Raw genomic sequence first — 25,650 nt, 5'->3', positions numbered from 1 at the left:
ACAGGAAATTAAGTATCTAACTTGTAAAACACACGCATTCAAAATAGCAAGGAACACAGATCAGTTAAACAGCACTTAGAAAATAAGCTCCCACTTCTCCCAAACCTCACTGCTCTAGGAGGAAGCAGAAGCAGAGCTGAAGTGTCACCACAGCTATCAGCTGGTCCTCAACTCATACACGTGAGACCAGGGCACATGTACACAGCACTTCCCTCCCCTCACTGGGCTTTCCTCCTCACGAACTGGCACTCAGCTGGAATCAGAGACTCCTCTGCAACAAGGGGAGATTCTGTGAAGTACATGAAGAGGCAGCTTAGATGCAAGCCTTCCAAACCCACTCGCACCTTCTGAGAAAAACACTGCCACATCTTTAACAAGGCTTCCCTGACACCCTGCTGAAATATATGCGCATACTCAGTCCTGTACCATTTTCTGTCTATTAAAGGTCCAGTATCTTAGCTGTGCTCAATCTTCTCTCCAGCAAAAGGTCTCTGCAATAGTTCTGCGATTCCTATTCAAGGAAATTATTCAGGAATGGTGAAAACACCATCCTTAAACAAAACCAGCACAAATGCCAAAGTTTTTTGCTCAGTTCAGCTCAGGCCCAGGAAAGGACAGGCTGTCTCATAATCCCCCAAACACGAAGCAAGACTTGAAACTTGGTAGTTCTTAACATTATTAAGCTAGCAGGCAATTACAAACTCCTGGCTAAATACACTCTGCCTCTAGCAGAGACTGTGGTGCCAAGAGCCTTGTTCTGACCTGCAGTCCCAACAGCATGCCACTTCTTTAAGGCGTTACCCTCTCCCTTATATAACGTGGTGCCTATAAGTCTAACACAGCACTAGCCAACATCCCTTAGCAAACCAGCTAAGCCTCCCTAACGTGGATTCTAACTCTTTATTCTGAAAACAACACTGCTACCAAGATCAGAAAAATCCATTCAGTCAAAGAAAATAGGGCCTCTAAGCTACTGATTTCTGCAGAATTTAAGCTTTTCCACTTCACAGAAGTCTGTACAAAGCCCTCAGCCCCACAAAAGCACTGTTTTCCTGACACACAGAATCTAAGCAGGTGTCTTAAGCCTGCAGACAGACTCCCTGCCAGTGCAACTGCTGTGGCACAGTGCAGCTTCCACGTTGCAGCACACCAGAATTAGACAGGTCTGTTGGATCCTCTGGCAGCATTAAACCTTACAAATCCAGGTAGTGCAGCAAGGCATGACTGTGACACCAAGACGTTGCCCTCTAACAGAGAAGGGACAGTCGGTTACTTGGGGAGTATAGGCACATACCCTTTACCTCCCTCCATTAACAAACTGGCTGTAACACACAAAACCAAAAGTCTTTATGTCTCATACTCAGCCCATCAGTCTACTGCATCACAGCAGCAATCTCCAACTGAAGGAGAGAAACATAAATACAAGTAGCAGTTTCAGCAACTTCAGGATATTGGTCCACAAAAGGTCTCCTAGACCAGCTACCACTGGCAGAAGGAGGGAGAAGATACAGAAGACCTATTCAATTAATGTGGCACCAAAAAGAAAAAAAGCATGGAGAACAACACAACTCTCTTTGCTACATCCCAAACAGGGAACTTGTACTTCTGTCCCTGTAGAAAGGAGATACTCTCATCTTCACCAGAAAACTGCTGGCAAAGCACCAAGCCCGCACTGAACTCTGAGCATCCTTGTGGATGTCCGTGGTGAGCAATACATTCTTGCAGAGAACACTGTTTCACAAGCCTTGCTTTACCATTACTGAGAAGTAATAATATCCCTCTGTTTATTTTCATGAGCTCCACTTCAGTGATGAGGCACTCAGCTTACTGCCTTGGGAACAGGCTGCCACACAGGTCACTAGATCAGAGCAAATATTTACTGTGGGTCAGCGTGGGGCCCACGTGCCTTGTAGCTCTTGAGGAGTAGGAAAAGGATGAAACCACCTAAAAAAGTGCCCTGATCAGCCTGGCTGAGATGTTCAATCTGCCAAGGGGCTGCCAGGTAACTTGCAGCATAAACAGCCCTTGTTAGCTGATCCAAGGGTAGACACATCGGAGTACACCCGCTGATGTTACATGACAGCACCATTTTGGAAAAGTTATTTAGGAAAAAGAACTTCTCCTCTTACCCACAGGTGCCACAAGTGTCTCTAACATGGGCCCAATCCAAATCAAACTGAAGTCTGACAGACCAAGCTGATTTATTTGGGGCCCATCTTACAATTACTGCAGCTCCACCTGCACAGAGCACAGCCAGTGAGACTCCCGTGAAGTCTTCTGTACAAGTCAGAAAACCTATTCCAGAGAGGTCTAGCCTTATCATTGGTATTTCTTAAATTACCAGCTGTAGAGGGCAAGGAGTTACACAGCAGTGCCTCCCACCTCTTGTTTGCAAAAGGGTCCCCCACACTACTTGGCATTAGCTAGAAGATAACAGCTCCTCGCACGCGTTGCGGTCAAACCAAGAAACACCCTGCTCTGGTACAAGGTTTTCTTCACAGAGATGTACTCTCCAAGAAGCAGCTAGAAGGAAGGTCACAAACAGGCACTTATGAACTGGCATTGACACAGGCTGTTACGGACAAGTCACAGAGCTGAAGAAGTTTCAGATCAGCCCGCTCTGACCTCCTTAGTACCCAAGGCCACAGAATTCCAGTCATTCCCGTACTGAAATGGTCGCTTCTGTAACGCTTCCCACAGCTGTACCATGCACAGTGGCAATCTGCCACTCTCAGCTCAAAACATAACCTATGGTGGGCTTGAAATGAAAGCAACACCCAGAGATCTATCAGAAGGGAAACTGCATCGTACGATTGAAGAAGAAGGATGCAGAAGTTGCGCTTTAGTAGAACACACACCACCTTGGGTTGTATCAGAGGGGCTGACCAACAGCATCACTCAGCCAAAACACATATTGTATTGAAACGTGCATGTACGCACGTCCTCCAGTTACGAAGACAAGGAGAATTAGAGTGCCTTTGGATTCAACACCGAATTACCGTATTGCCTAATGCCTGTAATTAGAAGGCAGAATGGACTGGGAAGCTTACAAGCATCTCATTCAATGAGAAACTAGGGATTTGCATGTACAGCTTGCATAAGTGTTACAGGAACTACCAGCAAAAACGTCTGAGGAGTCAGTGGGAAAGTAGATGTTGCAACTAAATACCATCACACAATTATTAAAATAACTGAAGCAGCACAAACCCGCTCAATAGAGATGAGCCTCCTGCGCACCAGTGAAATACCCTGGAAGAAATCTGAACTTTCCAAGATGAGATGTCAGGAAAAAAGTCATTATCACCAAAAGCACTCTGAGTACCTGCAGAAGCTGGGAGAAGAGATACCCCAAAGGAGCATGTGATGGAACAGAGAAAGCCATGTGATGTAAAAGCTGACACTCATACCTAGGCTCTAGGATCTGGAAAACTGAGATCTCTGCTGCAGTGATGGGAATACCTAACTTTCCTGCTGCAGTCCCTTACTTCTGGGAATCTGTACCTGCTGGCTTTTCTTTACTGGCAAGTGGCACACAGACATTAAGAGTTAAAATAAAACAAGCAGCTGTTATAACTGGGAAATTGGTGCTTATTTACAGTTGTCAAGGTAAAATATTTTACTAGTAAAAACAGAGCTAAAGGTAACTTTTTAAAATTAGCTCGGGCAAAGAAGATTCAAATCTTACCACAGGCAATGCTCAAACAAATCCAGCTGGGGTAAAACTAAGTTTTATTCAGAAAATACGATTTATCATCACTTTCTCAAACTAGCCACCGATTTCCTGAGTAGTCTCATTTGGTAAACAAGGAAGTGAGCTCTATTAATAGCCTAGCTAATTGCACACTGTGCTTCACTTTTTTCTCTGATGAGTGGTGGAAGGGAGAAGACTACAATGTACACATACGAGCAGTAGTATGGACAGGAAGATTTTCTATAAACCCATATTTCTATAAATCATTTGGCCAGAAGCTGTGTTCTTGTTTACATACACAGCTTTGCCAACAAGGGTGCACAGCCCAGTGCTTTCACAGCAAGGCTGACTTCATGTGCATGGAAGCTAAAAAACTTTAGCCTTCAAAGCCCACACACTGGTAAAACTGAAGTTTGCAATTTTTTAAAAGCATTTAATTATTAAAAAAATTTCATTTGTATTCAAGGAGAAAAAGGTGGTACCCAATGCAAAACCATTTTCACTTGGTATTCATAACAGCATCACACCACAAAAGATGCTCCTTTTAAAGCACAGAGATATCCAAGAGTTGCAAAACAGTCACTTATCCAAGACAAAGCACACTAAATCTGGATTTTTTTTTAAAAATTCCCATCACTTCCCTCTCACCCACATTTTAAGCAAACAGAACACATGAAATGCAGAATATTCCTTCATTTTCCTTCAAGTACTAAATCCTTTCTGAAAATTGAAGTCCACAAGCATAAACCATTACCCTGTGTGAACAGAGTGCAGCATACTAGCATCCAGCCCCAAATTATCACTCTAGGGATACCAACACTAGCTGTAGGGCAAATGTAAATTTAGCTTTTAATCCTTCAATCTTTGCCATTTCCAGACATCCTGTACCTCAAATAAGGAGCCTGAAGTATTACCCAGCTGACTAGCTTTTAATCTGAACAATGTGAAGAAACTTTGTTTAACCATGACCTAGAGCCACACACGAAATGAGATTAAAGTTGTCTCTTCACATTTAGTAATCTTCTAGTTAACATGCAAAACAACAAGGTAATTTTAAAGAAAAAAAATACAGTTAGGCCAACAGAAAATAAGGGCCGTGCCTGACTGTAGCTAAGCAACTTGTTAAACACGCCATCCTCCTACTGTGTTGGTACTCAGGTGCAATGGGATTTTCATGCAGGCCAGGAGCCTGTACCTGTGCTGCAGGCTGCACTGAAAAATACCTTGGGAGATGGAAGCCTGGTCCCAGCAATACAGCTGGACAACAGGCCGAGCATGTTTCATTCGGTTTGGTGGCAAAGACACACTTCAGTCTCACCAGAAGGCTTGTCAAGGCACCACAGTCGCAGACACCTGTGCTATATTCTCCCAAAGACCCTGGTTTTCACCACCTTCACAACACTACCAGCTACGCTACAGTCACCCTCATCACACTGAGGAAAGAAGTGTGCTCTGCCCTAGATGTGGGCACACTCTTAGGGGTAAACTGAAATATACTCTTGGGGGTCTTACTTTAATGCAACCCTACACAACTGCAAGGCTTCAGTATAAATAGCTTTTTTTTTTCCAGTGACCAAGAAACAGACAAACCATGTCCCTAGGAGAGTTAAGATGTGTTTAATCTAAGGCCATTGTAACTAAAATATATAACTACCGACAACAATTACCACTGACCTACATAGGAAAGACTACAATACTAGCTTTTACCACCATGGAGTCTCAGTTTTAAAATTATCATCAAGGGTGAACCTCTTAGAAAAGGAGCAGTGATACTCTATTTTGCAGGAGTTAAAAAAAATAAAAATACAGTGTTCTTATTTAGATCTTCCACAAACCCCCGCAACTTTAATGAGATAAAACAGTCAGTGTTTTCTTCTGAATACAGAAGATATTCTCCATATTGTTCTACTTACTGTGAAGATAGTCTGCCAGGTCACCACCATTACAGTACTGTGAATAGATCAGAAAGCTCAGTTAATGCAAGGCAAGCCAAACATTAAAAACAATAACAGTAAACTTTACCAGCATGGCAGGCTTATCATAATTTTTAAACATAAATAACCACACGTATCAAAATATGTATTCAGAAGTTGGCAGGGAAAACTCCATTCCAGGAGGTTCCTCTTCTGTCCCATTTCCCCTAAACATTATGTCGCGTTATAATATGCCAGCACTAACTAGCTTTTGTGCACATGCACACCCATGTACATGCCCAGCAGAGAGAATGACAGAACCAGAACAAAGCAGAAGGGTCACCACTCAGGACACCACCAGAAAGCTGGCTGAGAAACGCCAGGGAGCAGCCACAGTTGACGGCTGGAATTCCCCACATGGTTTTCCACAGCACCAAGGAAAGGCAACAAGACTCACAGTGAAGACTGAACAGGAAAGTAAACATTCAAAAGCTTGGCAGGCAGGCTGTGTCAAGATAATTCTCTTTCTGTGTATCTTTGAAGCAGATACTGCCCAGTAACACCTATTTGACCCTTGAGGTAAGATGTCTGACTGATTAAACCCGTGCCAGCATGACCTTCTGACAGCAGCAATATCAAAAAATCCCCCGGCTGCTATTGTCACCCACACTGCTCCAGTTCTCAAAGGCACAGAGCTGCAGATTAGATTTGCAAAAGTATCACAGGTGAGACTGCAAGCAGAAAGCACTACTTGTGTAACAAGCTGTTCTGCCTAAAACAAGGGTTAAAAAAAAAAAAAAAAAGAAAAAAAAAGAAAGGATGGCGGGGGGTGGGTGGGTGGGGAAAGACACACACACACACTTGCTTACCTCCATAACCAAATAGACAGAGTTTGCCAGTTCCTGGGGAAACAGAAAAATAAAAGATTTATGTATTGAAATATTTCACACACTTTACAACTGCTGCATTTGCTTTTAAACAGGTAAACTGTGCTCTGTTATGATTCCAGCTGAAGAGAGGGTAAAAACTTCATTACAGGTTAATTCCTGAAAAACAGCTTACTTTGAAAGTGCCAGGTATTTAAGCACGTTATTCCTTTCTGAGTGTGCTTCTGTTTAACCAAGCAGATCTCCTGTATTGTGGCTTGGGTTCATGTTGGGTCTTCATGTTCCTTTTGGGCTCTGGGGATTAACAGCAGTATGCAATGCAGACACTGGCACACTATCATCTTAGAGCCTTAATCATTTCCACATTTAACTCAGCCCTTTATAGCAGCTATGCCCACAGGAACAGTGCTAGCCTGAACAGAGAGATAAAAGCAACACAATTTTGGGGCCCGCAAACCCACAGCTGAGAAGTGCCCAAGAGTCACCTTGGATTTGAGGGCAAAAAGGAAAGATCTCAGGTCAAAACCACAATATCGACCAACCAGTTTCGGGCAGCTAAAGCTTTCTGGATTATCATGGGGGTCAACACCAGCACAGTTCAGCCCAAATGCTTGCCTTCCTAAGTTTGCTACAGATGCTGCACTGTGATGCTTCTTACCATCTTGAGAGTTCACCTCCAGCCTCAGAGGACCACCTCCACCAGCTCCCTGGCCTTTGGAAGCCCATACAAGGCAGCACACCCCCAGAGCGAGCACTGGCCACCGTGGAGGAGTGCCCTGCAGCCAGGGAGCACCACATCGGCACACGTAGCTGTGCCACATGCACGCTGACACCGGCGGCTGCCTGGCATGTGTCTAGCACGGCTGCCAAACCACTAGCAGAGAACAAACGTGAGAACAGCCAGAAATTTCAACCCCGGGTAGACCCAGAAAGGCAAATGAGACTACATCTTCTGTTCCAAGTCAGACAGAAACAGCCCTGCTACACAAAGCCTGTGTGCTGGAAGCCTCCCCCGAACTCCAGACGCAGCCCTGACCAGCGCAGGCAGCAATCACCCAGGTGAGTGGAGAAGCTCTGAGAGCAGAGGAGGAGACCACTCCATTTCCAGAGCACCAGGGAGCACGCCTTGACTTACAGGCTGTTTAGACACCTGCCTACTTGACTCCTCTTCCGAGCCCCGCTACAATTTCAAAGAGCCCCAGCACCCACCCTACAAGCCTTTTGGTTTCCAAGCAGTCTCCACTGTCTGCTCTCGGCCCCTTTCATCTCTGTCTGCCCACAGGACTCTACCTCCCATCCAGCCTGTGCCAAACTGCCTCTGTCAACACCTCGAGTCCTCAGCACCTCCCATCATTTCTCTTACAGTCCTTTTTGAACCTCACAACATGAAATCTGTGTTTCCAGATGCTTGCTGGAAGACTGGTTGGAGGAAGGGGGGAAGAGGGGAGGAAGCTGAACTACCCGTGATGTCAGACTCAGCCCACAGCTGCCTGCAGCACAGCCCACCCTCCCCTGGAGAGGCTCAAGGCACCGTGCAGCCCAGCAGCCTCCGCTCACATAGCTCCCCTGGCTCAAGCATTCACCAAACCCCAGGGCTGGCCATCCCCAGCTCAGCTCTTACAGCTGTTTTCACTGCCAAGCCCTGATGAGCTTTTTGAAAGTCCCTGTGTTTGTCCCAAAAGCAATTATGTGTGATACTTCAAGGCCGAGTTTGTTGCATTTCCTTGCATGACAAGTACTGCTTTAAACAGGATTTGTTTTCCAACCTCTGCACTTAAAAGCGGCGCGCATTAAGTCATCCACTTTCACACAGGCTTCACATGAAGTGGGAAACCAGCCTGTGGTTAAAAGCACTAGCCCAGGGACACAGCACAAGAAGACGACACCAGGCACTGTCACAAGTGTTGCACCAGAGCACTGGGGTGAAATTTTCAGAAGCATTCAAAACCCACCAGCTCCTGCTGTCCTTAGCAGGAACAATGGGAAGTTAAGGTTTATAAAGACACCCAGGCCTTTCACTTCTCCTGGAAGTCCAGCCACAGATGCACCAGAAGATGTGAGGACGCATCAGAAGTGTGGTGCAGCTGCCCAGGGAAGGACTGCGGGGCTGCAGGTGAGGGAGCACATGGCAGCGCAACTGCTGGGCATGGAGGAAGCATCGCAAGCGCCTTTGGCAGCCCACACCGAGTTCATCACTGCCACAGCAATGTTCTTCATAGACACTTCCTGTCTAAACACACTGTGATCGTTGCAGCTTAGGAACTCTACAAATAAATATGTATAACGCCAGCAGGGTTTGGGGAAGCTTACTTGCTATATTATTACCTATACAGAAAATGCAGAGGAAGTTTAGCTTACACAAACCACATTGAGAAGATACTTGTAACAAGCTATTAGCCAATAGCTAATGTACACCGTACAGTTTGGTTGTTTTTCCACTGTATGTTATTTAAAGACTCTGCAAACAAACATTGTCAGGAAAGTCACCGATTTTTAGCAGCCCACGTGCACGGCCACCAGGGTTAAACAAGGACCTACACAGGCCGGGGGGGATGCCGTGCTTCACTCCCCCAGCAACAGTGACCTTGGTGGTTTGTGGCTTTATGCCACCACCACCGGGTGAAGAGATAAGAGGGCAAGGCCTGACAGCTACCCACCGAGGAGGAGGTGGCTCCCCCACCCATCCACTGGCAAAGCACCCCCCCAGCACACAAGCCTTCCTCAGAAGCGCTCTGCCCTGCTGCGTGCACCCCCAGCACAGCAAAGGAACATTTAGCAAGTGTATTTTCAGATCACAGATGCCTGTAGCAGGGATGACAACTTCCATGTTTGCAACTTCAGCATTTCAAGACCCACTTACCAGAAAGAGATCTGTAGGAATTTTGCCAATAAAACTAAACATTTACTTCAGGAAGGGCTCCAGCAACAAACTCTTGTTTGGAAAGAGCCAGGAGCTCACTGGGCTTACAAGGGACACAACTGCCTGAAGAGACCTCTGGTTTCTCAGTTGGGCAGATGGACTGCTCTCAAGCTCATTCAGCAACAGAAACTATTTCTTTTCCATCTGTGTCCTTCCACACTATTTATGACTTGTTCATTAACAAAACAAGGGGGGAAAAAAAAAAGCACTGCAAGCCAAATTTTGCAGGCTACCAGTTTCTCTGAACAGAAACAAAATACCCAAACCACTCATTTCCACATCAGTAACAAGAATAATATTACAGTTTGTTGCATTTTTGCAGAGGCTTATGTCCAAGTAGCACTACAGATGACTGACTCTGGACCTCTTACTCACATGTGCCAGCCCGTGCAGCTGAGGCTAATCCTGTCACCAAACAAGCTCGACCAAGAGAACAGCACAGAGGCAACCCTCTAACTTTACCCCTCATCATAAAGTGCAGCAGTACCCTGACCATACTCCACAATAGCAGCAAAAAGTCTCTGCCAAAGACATTAAGCTGATAATTAATCTGTCTGGACCACTGCCTGACTTGTAGTTCTTGCAGCAGAGGCCCCAGTGATGAAGTTACAATTTAATTGAGTATAAAAATAGGCAACAGACTCTACAAATAACACACATCTGATGACGAAGGACAAAGAAATGAAGAAACTTCATTTAGCAGTACACCATAAATCACCCCAGGACAGTGCAATGTTAAAACTTCTCACTGGGACATTAGGAGGGCTGGCATCTTAGACATCAAGACCCAGCAGTCCTGTCTCCCTTTAAATTTTCTCTCCACCCATAATGGAAGGTGGCATGATCTTCTTCTTGGAAAGTGTGTGTTTAGGTGTGTCCAAAGGGAAATGTCTGGGTGTACCCACAGTTAGTCATCCTCCTACCACAGCTTAAAAAGCCTGCGAGAGGAAACTTCCTTAAAGAAATCCTCCTCTGCACTCTACCCCGGCACCTAGCCTGCCACAGAGTTTAGAAAGCTGTTCAGGAAGGGAAAAGAGTTGAAGTTTAATTACACAACACTTCAAAACTCCCTCAGCAGTGCAGTGTTCTCATCAGTCTGTGTGGGAGCAGTGCTGTAATAGACACTGGGGTAGAACCAGCAAAGGATGGCTTCCACCCCATACCAGTCCTCTTTTCTAGGAAGGCTGGGGGATGCAGGAGGAACACTTCAAAGATGAATGTAGCCTCACTGGAACACCCATGTGCTGAGCACCGTATGGCTGACAAGGTTCCTACTGCCTATAGGAGAGGAGCTGTATGGATCCAAGTCCTCAGAACTGGTTTTGTTGTCCTCCTGAAGAGCAGCGTACCACTACCTGCTTGCTGGCCTCTCTATGATGGCAAAGGTTCTTGTTTTGTGCCTCTCAGAGGGCATCTGCCATGTGCTGCTCAACACTGCCTCTCCAACAGCGCCCGTTGCAGCTGCCAAGCAAAGATAATCGCTGCACACAGATCCCTCTAAATGGGGCTAGGACTCATCAGTTCCTACCAACACAAAAGAAGCACAAAAAGCTGGGAGTCTGACAGTGGAAGATAAATGTGACGTCAATTGAAAGCTAAGCTTTTCTGCTCTGCTTTTTTGGGTTTGTTAAGTTTTTTTACTGCTACCTCCCCCAGTCACCGCAGCAGAACCACAGCACACCACATCCTCCTGTTTTGTCTGTAGGATCTCCTGGAGCCAGTGCCCCTTTTACCTGTGGTCTCTTGCCATTGCTCTTCTGACAGTGGCACTGGTGTGACAAACATGGGCTGTAATGAATACAATTTTGCTCTACAGAAACCAATTCCTAGGCCAGTGGCACCTGGAAAGCCTCTAGCCTAGGCAGGGGCTCCTATGATGGCTGGGCTCGGGTAACAGAACCCGCTGTTCTCAAGAGAGAAAAGAAACTTTCTACGTAGCAAAGTCTCTTAGTATTGTTTCACTCTGGCTAACAGTTTGGCTTGAGGAGGCTAACCTCTAAAGAGGGAAAGGAAAACCATCATGCTATGCAGGGATTACTTCTTGACGCAACTATTTGAACGGAAGGAAGATAAAAGACAATAGTAACATTAATCTGAATTGTAGGAGCACCTACCAGTGCTCACCCTTTGGAAAATAGATCTAAAGCAAATAGCTAAAAAAAATATTCACTCGCCTTTTGACCTCAAGCAGGAAGAAAAGCATGTCTCAGAGCCTACTGCACTTCTTAGTTCTCTGGCCCTGGTCCTTCCCTTCACTTGTCCTGAACCTTACCAATAAGGAACTTGGGAACATTTCAAGCAGGTTTCCAATTCAAGAGACAACAACTAACTCATGAAGGAAGAAAAGATGACAAAAAACCCCAAAAAACAAGCCAAAAACCCACCAACTCATCCACTGCAGCATAATCTCCTCTCTGCACAGTCAAACAATACCACAAAACACTTCTCGAACAGAGGCACAGCTTCACAATCAGACAAAAGCACATTTCAGGGCAGACTTTTGGGATTCAAGTCATGCAGCCAAGGAGATCCTACAGCAAGAGAGTTAGCATGCTATAAGGAACAGGCAGCCACTTTCCTCTTGTCTATGGGCTACACTGGAAGCAATAGATCTTGGTCAGTCACGTATAAGCATTGTCCAGAAGACGATATGCAAGCAACAAATAACATCATCCAATAGTCTACTCAATCTTTGCCCACTCTAGCACATCCATGTCCAGCAATAAAACCTACTGCTACTGACTGGAAAGGGTTATTACTATGGTCAGCAGATCCTTGACTTCCCAAAACAATGAGGGCTTCTAATTTCTTCATGTATATCCCAGGGAATAAGCATAAGCAGCAAGACCCAGAGAGGCCCACAGCCAACTGTATTGGCTCTTGACTGCATTCTGCTTCCTACAGACCTGTCAGCTTGCTCCAGGATGCAGAGCACCAGCAGAGGCACAGCACAAGCAGAAGGGAGCCCCGCAGCATAGACGTGGTTTATGGCCAGCCTTGCAGCAGGCAGATTTCTGTAGGACCAGAAGAATAATAATACCAAGGGCCAGTGTTACCCCACTCCAGGCAGTATGGTATTCTCTACTTATAAAACAGATGACTTGTTTCAGGACAGGTTGTACTTCAGGGCAGATTAAAAACAGCAGGAAAGCTATCCTCTGGATCTACCCAGGCTTCAGGAAGGGAGGGAAAGTATTTCCCATTCCCCTGGCAACAGTCCTGAAGTCTGACTGCATGACATCAAAAAAAACAAACAAGACAACGACATGTCTGTGGAGCTACTCTTTTGCCCGCAGCTAATACCACCTCAGCCACACGGCAGGACAGCTGGTAAGACAGCCCAATATCCGACAGACCTGGAGAAACTTCACCATCGCTTCCACTGGGCTTGAGCTTTCTGCAGCCTCCTTCAAACCAGCACCCCCTCTCTCCTCCACCTCCATCTGCAAGCGGGGGCAGCTGCAGTGCCCGTCAGCCCCACGGACTGGGCCACCGGCTCTCGCTTTCACACAAGCTCACTGCGGGCCTCGGTCAAACCACGAGACTCAACGCGCCTGCTGGGTGACTGATGGCTACAGTGCCTGCAGAGAGCTCAAACAGGAAAACATGACCTTCCTTTGGGGGCAGACTGGGCCCCTGCAGAGCAACACTCTACAGCAAGTCAGAGCCGAGTGCTGCACCTGAGCCTAACCACAGAAACCAAAATATGGGATTAATGCCATAATAAGAGTATAGAGACAAAGCAGCGGGTTTCACAGGTCACAGAGCTACAAGGCAAGACCAAAACACGCATCAGAGCAAACTGAAGGCTCCTGCTCCTGGGACACTGACGAGCCATCACCTCTTAGTGCAGCCAGGTTCGCCTGCAGCAGCCCGTGCCCCCAGGGAGGCAACACTGCCCCAGCGTAGCAGCCCAGCAATGGTAAGAGACTGCGCAGGGAAAAAGTGGCAGTTTTCCTGAAAAGACTGGACTTCTTGACGTGGAATGGAAAGAAGTAGGTACCTCTTTGTCAACAGGCAGAATAAGACCTAGAAGCTTAACAAAAGCAAGCTCCTTTCTGCAAATGGCAATGCATTATGTTAATGCTATTAAGAGAAGAAACTTCGTAATTCTAAAAACAACGAAAAAATATTCCAGATCTGATCTACTTTTCTGTATTTATTCCTCATTTCCTTTCTGTATCACAGTCATATTATAAAAATCAACATTTAAGGTTGAATTCCTCATTACCTTAAGCTCAGTCACATGTACTGGAATGAAACCCTTGCATACCATAAAGCTGCATTTTATGAGCCTGCCCAAAGAGCAGGAGCAGTGGGGGGAGTGCTATGGCTGACAACACGGCAGGCTACAAGAGCGAACATTTCAGTTTTAATTACACACACAGAGAGACATACCCACTTACTGAGATGTGTGCAAATACAAGCAAAACTACTCAGTCCAGAAGTTCAATTTTAGAACCAGTTAATGTAGTTCTACCAATAAAGCTGGGAATGGCTTGGGGTTGGGGGTTTTTTTGTTTGTTTTTTTGTGTTTTTTTTTTAATACTGTATCCCAAACACAACCTGCTACCCTGCCAGAGATTTTTTCTTTTTAAGAAAAAAGCCGACCTCCACCGGCTTTTCTGTGCCAGCTGCATGACTGACTGGCCTTTACAAGTCTTCTTCCTCATCCATTCATCTCATACTTCATTTACCAGATTTAAGAAAGCAAACACACAGCACAAAGGTGTTATAACAAGGAGTTTAAAGAAAAAAGGATGGGTTTTCTTTCCAATAAAATTTCTTAATTTAAGAGGGAATAAAATCCAGTTACTGGAAGCCGGAGTAACATGGGCTTGAATCTATAGTGTTTAAAAAATATGAAGAGCACCAAGTATGCTTTAACATATTTAACATGCTGGCTGCAATTGCCAACTAAATGAAAAAAATATCAGTCAAACGTAAATGAAGAAACCTCCAGAGAGAAAGCAGCCTGACTGCCCAGCCGTGTGCAGTGACATTAAACAGCACACACACATAGCCTGTGTGCTCCAAGACCCCTGGCAGCCTGCGGGGCTGCAGCTCAGCCCTGACCGACACCACCTCCCCCTGCCCAGCTATCGCCAGGCTTCCCAGTGCCGCAGCAGCTCCCACACTGTGCCACCAGCACGTACCAAGCCAGCTGGGAGGCCTTCCCTTCTTGGAAACGTAAGATGCTTTGCTAAATAGGATCCCTAAAGTCTTACAATGCTGCATCTTTCATTTGCCCCATTGGAACCACACTGTCTGGTTGGTCTCTAGTATGCCAGCTCAGCTGACCTAATTCCTCCCATTATTCTGATGCTAGGAGATGAGCCAGGTGCTCCTGCAGCCAGACAGAATGTTATTGCCCTAAGCAACCAGTGATGCAGAATTTGATTCATTTCTATCAGCCCCCCCTTTAAACAACCTTGCTTAATAAACAAATGCATACAGCTGCGAGATCCTCACTTTGCATTTTGAGAGCATCTCTTTATGTTTATGGTGGTATTTAAGGCCTACACATCGTAAAGTGGGAGACATTGCTCAGTTAAAGCGCCTCTTTGCTATACACTAAGCACAAAAGAGGTTCTAAAGCTATCTGTTGGCTTCCCTGGATTCTGCTGTGGACATTTAATAACAAAATTTTCAGAGAGAAACGAGAACATCTGAAGACAATTAAGAAGGCTCCTCTTAGGCAAAGTACATTTGGGTCTGTGCCTGAGAAACATTGCCTTGGAAGACCACATCACTCAGTCACTTTCCATCAAGTTTGCCATTTACTATTGCTACATGAACATGAGTAACAGCAAAAACCCACAAAAAAACCCCAAAACAAAACACACACCCCCCCCCCCAAACAACCCCAAACCCCACCCAACTAACAGAAAACAACAAGCAAAAAAAGGTACATACTTATTCTGAAAACAAAACAAACCCAAAAACCTCTCCTTGACTTTGCAGATGAAAGACCACCACCCCTGTGCTTAACTTCTCGTTTCCCACTGTCTGTCTCCACATGCCACTCGATGAAGGCAATCTGCCTCACGAAGACACATGTCTGCTCCAGGGGACCCGAGCTTCAGAGCTTCCCCAAAGCAAACCTGAGCCACCCAGCTTGGATTCCTACCGCCACCACCACCCCTCTGGGTGCTGCTTGCTAGCCTGCCTGTTGTGCAAAGGCTCTTCAGCTGGTATCAACAGGTGGGTAAGTAGGGGGTGCAGGAAAGGGAGAGGAAGAAAGGAGACACATGAAAGCGAACTGTATTCCCAATTCTTTACATATGCTCAAGCTAAATTCAGATGAGGTTCTGAAGCACACAGTTTTACTGCAGTTTTACAGGTTACAGCCAAGTGCAGTCCAGCCACAAAATTAAATCTTTTAATTGGGCTTTTGTTTGGACCTATAAGTATTGGAAAGAAATTCCAACAATGGTTCTCCATCTGAATTCAGTCCCACTCAGCCACTGATTAGAAGGTACCTCTTCCCCACAATCTTCTAAATCTCCACCTCCTTGCTTTGCTCACTCCAACCAAAAGAATTCAATCATCACAAGGATTTAAACAGTGGAAATTTTTATAATGGAAACACTGATGGAACTTCAAAAGCAGCAACACCAATAGCACCTCAGCCATTACCAGATCTCTGCTGTCAAACTGTGAACACAACAGCCTACCAGTTTCTGATTACTCCTGGGAAACATTCCTTAATCTGTCATTACAGTCTGAGTAATGCTACCTTCCACAGGAGCTTTAGAGGCTATTAACCTCCACGTCGCCAGCTCTTCCATGACATCTTAATCACATGAGAGGAACACAGGTATGTGCTTTACACACAGGATGAGTACAACAGTGATCATAATTTCAGAAATGCAACAAGACAACTCCCTCTAAAAAAAGCCCATGACTCCTCTGAGGTCTATATTTAGTGATCAACATTTGCTAGGTGTTTCTGTGACCTGCACAGTGGCAGGGTTGCCAGCTAGTGAAGCCAACATTACATAGAAGTTCAAGACTATAAAATTCTTTACTCTCCATAAACATAACCATTTTGGTGCACTAAACTCTCAAGCCTCACCCTACAAAACTACTGTCAGAGGGTGGTTGGGTTTTATGTCCTCCTCCCCTTCTAGCTCTAAATTAAGCCAGATCCAGTCTTCAGTATCAGAGCTATTTCCTTCAACAGATGCAAGGATGCTGACGGAGCAGGACAGCAGACATCCCATTCTTGCCCACAGAGCAAACAGAGAGAGGATTGCTTGGCAGTTCAGAGGAGCCAGCACTTTACACCCACTCACCAGGCAACTTGCCAGCTTCGCTCGGGGATGGAATTAAAACAGGATTTAACCAGGCAGGCAGCCTGATCTCAGGAGTGTGATCTTCCAGACACAGAGTGCCTCCTTAGTCATTCCAAGTGTCACAGTGGAGCCCTGTCTCCCAAGACAGGGCACCCAAACACCACTGCCTGAGGAACAGAAGATCCTGCATTAGGTGGCACAAAAGGTGGCGAGGCAAGGAGGTGACGCTGCAGCAACACTGATTCATCTGGCATCACACGCAGCAGCGAGGCACTGCAGCAGAAGCGAGCAGTGCTGGAGGGCACGCCAAAGGACACTGCCATACACGGAGCTCCAGGGGTTCTGGAGGCACGTAGACAAGATGTGCACTAGCAGCTAAAGGCTCCATGTCAGAAAAGGGTGATGGTGCAGAACATCACAGCCCAACAGCCACAGTGCTATTGATCACAAGGACTTCCTATACAGCAACAACAGAGCAAGGCTGTTATTTACTTGGCACTCAAGACCAGCCCGGGGTGACTGATCATTAAGCTGAGAAGTGTTTGTTCTGCCACCCATGCCTTAATCCATGTGCACAAGAACTGCATTGCAAGGACTCAGTGTTCTTTTTGTCCAGGAGCTCCAGGTGATACAGTCACGCCAGCAGAAATATTTTTGGTGAGTCTGTGCCATATGAGTGAGTTAAGTATTACTCTCAGCTCATCCCGAGCTGGTGAGTACAATAAGCCAACTTGACACAAAATTATGTAAATCAGGCCCTCAGATAACCTAGGCTGAATCAGAAACTTCACAGTGCAGTGCCCTGCATGATGTTAACAACTATGTTTTACAAACAGCCCATCCCATCCATGCGAAAACTAGGAAAAAAACCCTACAAAAATCCCCAAAAACACCCCGATACCCACAAAAGCGCAGTCATAGCTGGGCTGCTTTAAGAAGCAAGCTCAGATCACAGCACACGACTAGGGAAGATGTGCCAATAAAATAACGTTCTTATTATTTCATGCAGGAAAACATTTTCTAACACCCAAAGCATGATCTATGTTCAAGCACAGCAGATTTTCTGCCCTAGCACCAGCGCAGCCACATGCGAGATCTTCAATTGACATGTATTCAAGCAGCCTTCCCAGGGCAGCTGGCACAGCACAGGGAAGCAAAGATACCCAGGACCTCCCACTGCCCCAAAGATCACAGTGACATCTAAAACTCTACCTATTACTAGTGCTGACAGAAGCCATCCAGTGAGCAGCGCTCCCAAGACCTGATACGTTCAAGAGTTACCTCCCTACTATTGAATCCCCTTAGCTAACCAAGAGGTCTCCGATCACAGATTCCATCTCCTGAGTCACAAAAGAAACGAAAGCCCGTCCCATCCACCAGACCACACACCGCAACGCTTTCAGCATCAACATGTGTGAAGAGTTGAGCTGATGCTCAGAGTTTTGGAAATCAGTTTTTCAAGAAACCTAATTTCCAGACCAAGTTCTCATCTGGCGGAAACCACCATTTGTATCCTTGTTGTCACTAATTTCCACCTTCAAGAACAAGAGCTCATTTGGCTGTCTTCAGAGGGAAAAGAATTCTGGTACCCAGATGTCTCTCTAGACTGCTGCAGTCTGGAGACCCTGACTCCAGCCCCTCTGCAAGCCAGCTGAGGAGTTGGGGATTGTTCAGTAGCAGTTAACTGGCTCCGAGTGTGGTGGAACATGGTTTTCACTTTATGCTAAACACCCCCGGTGCCTAGGAAAGATCTGCACCACAACTCCATGCAGACACTAAATAGAAAGCACTTTTAGAAATGCAATGCAATACGATTTATCCTCTTTTTGAGCAGGGGTTCTCACATTAGGCTCCTGGACTATTCACAGCACCTTTGATTAATACATGAGCACATAATAATGGGAATATGCATATTTCATTTTGTGAGCCATTCTCATGTAATGATGCTGCTCTTAGGACTCCAGTGAGGGGACCTATAAAAGTCCAGACATTGCACTTTTATGTATTAAACACTTACCAGTATCATTTATTCCTAGGAAGCTTCTTATTTTGTCATTATTTATGAACCAATATCACAAAGATCTATGAAACAAGAAAGAACACAGCAATTTTCCCAGATCTGAAGAATAAAATAAGCATGCCAGGGTAAGAGCTGCTGTTGGCGTTACATACCAGCACTGCAAGTGTCTGTCTGGGGCAAAAATGGCATTACATCAAAAAATATCGATTTGTATAAGACCTGGTTAGCATTAGCTTTTAACCAGGAAAATGCAAATGAAAGCATCATTGGGTGTAATCACTTGCTTACAGCCACTGTGGTTTTGGTAACCGTTTCCTTGTGTGCAAGGAACACACAAGTAGAAGTTAAAAGTTACTGCTGACAGGAGGTGCAGAGGAAAGGAATGACACAAAATGCAATAGACAAAGCTACAGGGCAACATTAAGAGTCACAGGAAATATTTTTTCCTTTTTGTACTGTGATGCTGTAATACAAGAATAAACCCCTTCAGCAGAAGTCTACAAGTAAGGGCTCCATTAACTGCAACTATGCCATTTTTGAGGGTAATATATCTGCAGCTATGAACAAAGCCACCTATCTTGTATCAGAGGAACAAGGTGAGTAGTAAGTAGTCTTCTCCACAAAGTAAGGAAAGGTGGGCAGAAACAAGCGTTCCCTGAAACTGCACTTTTACCTTTGTGAATAATATATTCCCACACAACTCCTAAGGAGACACAGAGCCAGGCCAACACTCAAGACACATTACACACAGAACCTGTGTGGGTGGACCGTGTCAGACTGTCTGGTGACCGATCACCTTACACCAGAACAGACTCTGCACCCTGGTACCCTACGTAAGATCCAGTGCCAGCTAAGTCATCTCATTTTGTCCAAGAAATCAACTTGCCCAGGTCATACAAGGACTCTGACAAAGCTGGTAACTAAGCACATACCTGGGCATGCCTCCAGCCCAGGACGATTCTCAGGTTCCTATTTTTGGTACCTCACACAGCTTCTTGGTAATAGCTCACCAGGCTACACTGCTACACACAGAATTTAACTAAAGCTCATTTGCCATCACTCAAGGAGAAAAACGCATTGCTGCAGCTGTAACAGCAACGAAATCGCTCCTTTCACATGAAGCGTCTTTGAGCTGCTTCCTACCTGGCAGCTATTTAAAGCAGGGTGAGAATAAGAACACAAAGGTTTTGAAAGATCTGCAATAAGCAAACGCAGCAGCATGATGCTTCGTACAAATGCAAACTACAGAGGAAACGCAGGAGCAGCCACTCACTCCCTCATCAACTGAAAAGTTACGAAGTAAACTCAGAAGGGACAGAAACGAATAAACACGAGATCGAATGCCCCAGGCGGCCTGTGCCTGGCAGCCCCTGCCCCTCGAGCTGCCCTGCCCGGCCGGCCGGGGCGGCTCGCTGGGCTCTCGCCCAGAGGTCATTCCCGGGAAGCAATCCCGCCCCCAGCCGCCCCGCCGCCCTCCCCGGGCAGCCCGGAATCCCCCACGGCCGCCTCCGGCCAAAGCCGCGCCAGGCATCGCATTCTCTCCAAGGCCGCCTGCGGCGCCCCGCCGTACCCCCTGCTGCAGCGGAGGGGTCTGGGGGGACACGGGCAGGGGGCCGTGGGGACAGGGGCAGACTACAGCACCCAGGAGGCATTGCACAAGGCCGCGCCGGCGGCTGGCACTCGTGTCTGGGGTGACGCGAAGGCCACCGGAGCCAATCCACGGGAGAAGGAGGAATGTCAACAAACACGGCGGCCTGCGGACACGTGATGGCAGGGACCGGGCAGGCGGCTCCAGATAAGCCACCCCAGGGCCACCCGCGGGGCCGGCGGAGCCATCGCAAACATCAAACATCGCACCTCGGGGCGGCACAGGCTGTACCCTGCCGCTCGGCCCCTCCAGCCCGCCACCGAGGAGTTCCATTTTAGGCTTTCAGGTCCTGCACCGTTGGTTGTTTTTTTAAAAAAAGCATCAGCAATGTCAAAGAAAACTTGCCCCATGACCCGACAGGATTTTTTTTAACCAAAAATCAAAGGGGGAAAAAATTAAAAATTGGATAGCTTGGGTTTCAGAGTGGATCAGTTTTGGCCCCTTAGATTAGATCTTCAGAGCTGACTTTGAAGGAAAAAGAAACTGCGGGAAACCACAATAATCTAAAAACGTCTGCTGCAATTTTTAACACTTAGTGATTGCCACAAGGACAACAGAAAAATGCAAATTAAAATCCTCTGGAACTGAAGACAATCATATGTTACAAAGTCATGCTCACGCTATTTTTACATTGCCTAGGAAAAAGAAATTTTCTTAGGAAGTATACCCAGACCAAAGAAAAAAAAATAAAAGGTAAGCATGCCAAGAATAACTACTGTAATTTTATTTCTAAGTTTGTGAGAACTTATGAGCTTCCAACACGGACACATTCACCACATGCTGCATTTCACTACATAACAGGAGCTCCCAACTGCATCAGAGTTCTGTGGTCCAGACAAAAATACAGGATCTGCTTGACCGTGTTTGTTTATCTTTCCCTAATTTACCAAAAGACTTCACCCCCCAAAATACACATTCGATTTCAGAACATCTGTTAAGAACTGAAATTCCACAAACTCCATTCAACCTCTCCCAAATCCAGAATGCTTTGCCATAATTGAATGTATTTACCTGGAAGTCATACAAGGCAACGATGTTTTCATGTTTCAATTCCTAGAAAAAGTAAAACAAAGGCCATAAGCTAGGAGCAACAAAGGACCTACAGAACAAAGACTGTAGAAAACAAGTCAGTCTGCCTTTACCTTTAGTATTTTTATTTCCTTGCCCAGCAGAGTTTGAGATTTTGCAAGGTTTTTCTTGTTAATGCATTTCACAGCTACTTCCAGCTCAGGTTTCTGAAAGAGTGCATATGTAATTCAAAAATAAATGTAAATTTCACCATTAATTTACATTAGGGTAAGCAGCCTCTTAACAGATTACAAACACTACTATCTCGCAGCACCGGTAAAGGCTGCTCACGTTATACCCTAATGCCTACCCCTCACTTGCTGAGACTTGCCCTTTCCCGAACTATGCCAGTCAGCCCAAGGAGAAAAGCCTAAGGTTCGGGGTTTTTGTCCCTACTTTATATGATGATTATCCTCTTATTTAATCACTAGAAATAAACGCACTGTGGGTGCCCATGGCTTATCCCAAGCCCTAACGATGGAAAATCCACTGCCGGGTCAGTTTCCTTTTATTTATCAGTAACCGATTTCCCCTCCTCTTGGAAGAATTAAGTAAAGAAGGACAAAAACTTCACGGACACACAAAAATACCAACAATCGCCAAAGCAAGAGCCGGGGGGGTGGGGGGTGGGCTGCACCCCCACGGACAGGGGCCAGCCCGCAGCAAGGTGAACCCGCCGGTCTGCTCCCCCCCGGGGGGGCGCCAAAAATAACAATCATCAATAATAATAAAAAAAATAATAAATATGCCGGCCACCCCCAGGGCTGCCCAGAGCCCCAGGGCTAATGCCCTGGCTAAGAACAGTCAGCAGGGACAGGGTGACCGGGACGGGGTGCCCAGCTCGGCCCGAAGCAATACGTTAACAAAAAAAAAATAAAAAAATCCTTCACCTCTTTGTGCCGGCCTTTGAAGACGACGGCGAAGGCTCCGTGCCCGATCAGGTCCTTCCTGCTGAACTCAAACTTTCCCACCGTCTCCATGACGCTGCGCCGGGGGGTCCCCACGGCCGGCGGGGAGCCTGCGGCCGGGACGGCTTCAGAGCTGCAAAGGCACGGGGAGGAGGAGGATGGCGGTGATGAAGAAGCAGCCTTTAAAGAAAATTAAACCTCTCCCAATCCAAACGCCACCGGGCGCCCCCCCCCCCGCGGCGCGGCCGGGAGCCGGGGACCCGCTGGCGGGGGCGGCCCCGCAGCCCAGCGCCGGGCTCCGCTCGCCCACCTCGCCCTCGTCCATGGGCCGCCTCCTCCCGCAGGGCGGCCGGCAGCTGCTCATGGTCAGGGGCCGGGCAGAAGTTGACTCCTCAGCAGCGGGCCTCCCCCATCTCTTCCTCGGGCCGGGCCGGCGCGGCTGCTCCGGCGGCCGCTTCAGGCGGGGCTCCCCATGACGAGCCCCGGCCCTCCCCGCCTCGCAGGCGCGGCTTGGCGGAGAGTCCACCTTAAGCGCGAGCCACCTTACGGAGCGCTCCACCTTAAGCGCGCGTCCACCTTAAGGGCCGCCCGCGCCCCCCGACCGCTCGCACGCAGCGGGGCCGGGGCTGCCCCTCGGGTCCCGCCGCACGCCCGAGCTTCGCTCCGCCGGCCGGGCCCGGCACCCGCTGGGGCCCAGAGAAAGCTGCGCGGCGCGGCCGGGAGCGGAACGGAGTGCCGTACGGTGCCGGCCCGGAGCGCAATGCCGGCCCGGCGCAGGCGCGATGCGCGGCAGCGGGGGAGGCGGGCGCGGCGACGGCCACCTGAGGCGCAGGGGCCGCCCCGACGGATTTAAAGGCGCCGCCCGCCGCCGGCCCTGAGTCAGCGGCGCGTGGCGGGGAGGCAGGGGTCCGGTCGCCCCCGCCCGAGCCTGCCAGGAGCGTTTCCACAGATAAGGAAACGCGCCCGTTCAGGCGGACTGTAAAAAATTCGCCACAGGAGCCGTGGCGGGGCCCGGGCGGGACCTGAGGGGCCGCGGGTGACCCGCTCCCGCTCCGCAGCACCCCCGTCCCTCTCAGGGCGGCCCGCCTCCTCCGCCGCCCTCGGAGGGGAGCGGCCCAGGCCTGGAGCGAGACCGCCTCCGCCGAGCCCCCTCCGGGGAGCCGCCCCAGCACCTGCCCCGGCGCCCCACGCAGGGCCGTGCTGCGACGGGGGGCACTTCCCGGGCCGGGCCTCGCGCTCCCCGGTGACCCCCGGGCGCGAGGCCGCCCCTCGGTGAGCAGCGCCGTCCGCTCCCGCCAGCCGCGCCGGCGTCGAGGCCCGCCCGCGCCCCTGAGGCGGCGGGACACCGCGCCCGGTGCAGCCCGGCCCCGGCCCGGGTTGCCGTGTCACGGCCGGTTCCCAACAAACAGCAGGAACAAGCAGCACCGCTGGGGCCAGGCCCTGCCGCCCGCAGAAGGGCAGCGTGTGGCCTGTGGCCTGCTGCCCTCGGTCGCCAGACACCCCGTGCACCGCACCCCGGTGCGAGCATGGCAGCCTGTGGCACCCGCCCGGCAGTGACTGCACCTCGGATTCCTGCAGCAATGGAGTGCTTGCTGCCAGCTGTAAACGCGACAAGGGTCAGCAGGAAGGAGCCATTAAACCAAAACAAAACTAGAGTACCTCTGTGATTTCAGCAGAAATGAATTTTAAAATTACTTTTTTTAAAAAATACAATATACTTAACTGGTTTTCTTTCTCACTTAGAGGCCTGTGCCATCCACACAGTCTACAATTCCAGGTTTTTGTCAATGATCAGAAGGGGTTAATTCAAAAATTAACACAGAAACCGGTAAAAATGGCAAACATCATCAGGCTTGCAAAAAAATCAAGCTACTTGGCTATCGACAGACACGGGACTTTGTTTTACCAGTTGTTAAAAGCCACTGTCTCTAATGCAGAAGGTAACAGTTGCAGAAGTTTAAGGCAGGAAGTGAAGGAAATGTTTTGAAACTTCTTAGATGATTTCTAGACAGGCAAAATCTTGTATCCCCCTTCACTGGAGAACAGCCAGGGCACCATGGTTAGCAAGCCTACTCTTGCAAGAGCTGCGGTAAAATCTCGAGCGACCACAGGTGTTTCTGCCTTTACTTTCCTAGTGCAGCAGAGACACGCAGTCTTAGTGCCGGACGAAGGAGGAGGTTGATACAAATGCTGTTCAATCAGCGGCCAAAATATCTCAGTAATGAATGTTCTTTGTTCTGTACTGTGTATACTTATTTGTTCCTTCATGTGCTGTTGGTTGTGATAAAAACAATTAACGTAAATCGGTTTTGATTAAATGTAGGTTCTAAGGTAGCTTGCTGCATGCAGCTATATACAGAGCCAGGTGGCAAAGTCAGCATCCTCTCTGCCAGCATTTTATTTTTATTCTAAGCAAACTGGGTTTGTTTTTAAGCAGACTCACTGGATAACTCTAGTGAGTATGGGGAACCTCAAAGTAGCATTAAGAATCGTGAAGGTACTCGGCGGTCCCTATAAGGATCAGGACCAAGCTGTACTGGATGCCATGCGCACATGTGAGCCACAACACTTTCTCTGAACTAGCATTTTAACATTTCTAGTAGTTAAATGTCTCTCAAATGTGTCTTCTAAAAACAGGCTAGTGAAAAGATTTTAAACTTCTACAGAGTTATAAAACCTTACCCAAGGTAACTAACAAAATGCAATGCCACTTGACAGCAAACATAGTTTTGAGATATTTGGAGTGCACTCTGCAGACAGACGGTATTAGCAAAACATTTGTTTTGGAACTGAGAGGGCTGAAAAGCTTTTTAATTAAAAGTAGGATTCCTCAGGTTTGTTGTTTGGGGTTTTTTTTTGTGTGTTTTTTTTTTTTTTTCCCCCTGTGGCTTACTGATTGAATGCTTATGCTTTATCAATTCTTCTCTGATGTCCAGAACTCAGTGAGAGCATGTTTAGGCCAACATCCAACACATGCAAATTCTGTTCTCCTCCCACAGTCTCCCATTTGCTAATGATACTAGAACGTATTCAACTACTTCCTCAGATGGAGGCATTAATCTTTGAGGGGACAGAATATATAGTTCAATTTACTAATGCAAAACATGAGTGGGGGAAGATCTACTGCTGTGATTTACAATGGGTGGAGAAAACCAGAAGCATACACCCAACTGCAGGAAGCCTTCAAATATATTCTTGAAACTCCTTTTTTAATTTAATGCAACTTTATTCTTTTTTTCCAATTCAACATGTGAAGGAAAGCAACAGACAACTGATACCCTGCTAATTCAAATGATG

The 25,650-nt window shown here is 47.4% G+C and overlaps 1 protein-coding gene across 7 annotated transcripts in view; it reads right to left on the bottom strand.

Moving 5' to 3' along the window:
• The window catches only part of ULK1 (unc-51 like autophagy activating kinase 1), an 81,894-nt gene extending 58,769 nt beyond the window's left edge, over positions 1-23,125 (bottom strand). For 5 of the 7 annotated variants that reach the window (XM_040602041.1, XM_040602072.1, XM_040602057.1 and 2 more), the window contains exons 1-6: positions 22,664-23,125; positions 22,336-22,533; positions 21,520-21,612; positions 21,389-21,430; positions 6,474-6,506; positions 5,605-5,641 (exon numbers count right to left, since the gene is read on the bottom strand). In XM_040602041.1, coding sequence (XP_040457975.1) covers positions 5,605-5,641; positions 6,474-6,506; positions 21,389-21,430; positions 21,520-21,612; positions 22,336-22,533; positions 22,664-22,717 — 457 coding nt within the window. In that variant the 5' untranslated portion in view covers positions 22,718-23,125. Of the gene's footprint in view, positions 1-5,604; positions 5,642-6,473; positions 6,507-6,666; positions 6,776-21,388; positions 21,431-21,519; positions 21,613-22,335; positions 22,534-22,663 lie in introns of those variants that run through there. The other 2 variants (XM_040602080.1, XM_040602089.1) reach the window with 2 other exon arrangements.
• Positions 23,126-25,650: the final 2,525 nt, after the last annotated feature.

Source organism: Falco naumanni, chromosome 1, assembly GCF_017639655.2.
Source record: "Falco naumanni isolate bFalNau1 chromosome 1, bFalNau1.pat, whole genome shotgun sequence".
Lineage (NCBI taxonomy): Eukaryota > Metazoa > Chordata > Aves > Falconiformes > Falconidae > Falco > Falco naumanni.
The sequence above is the reverse complement of the archived record's forward strand: the minus strand, read 5'-3'. Positions and strand labels throughout refer to the sequence as shown.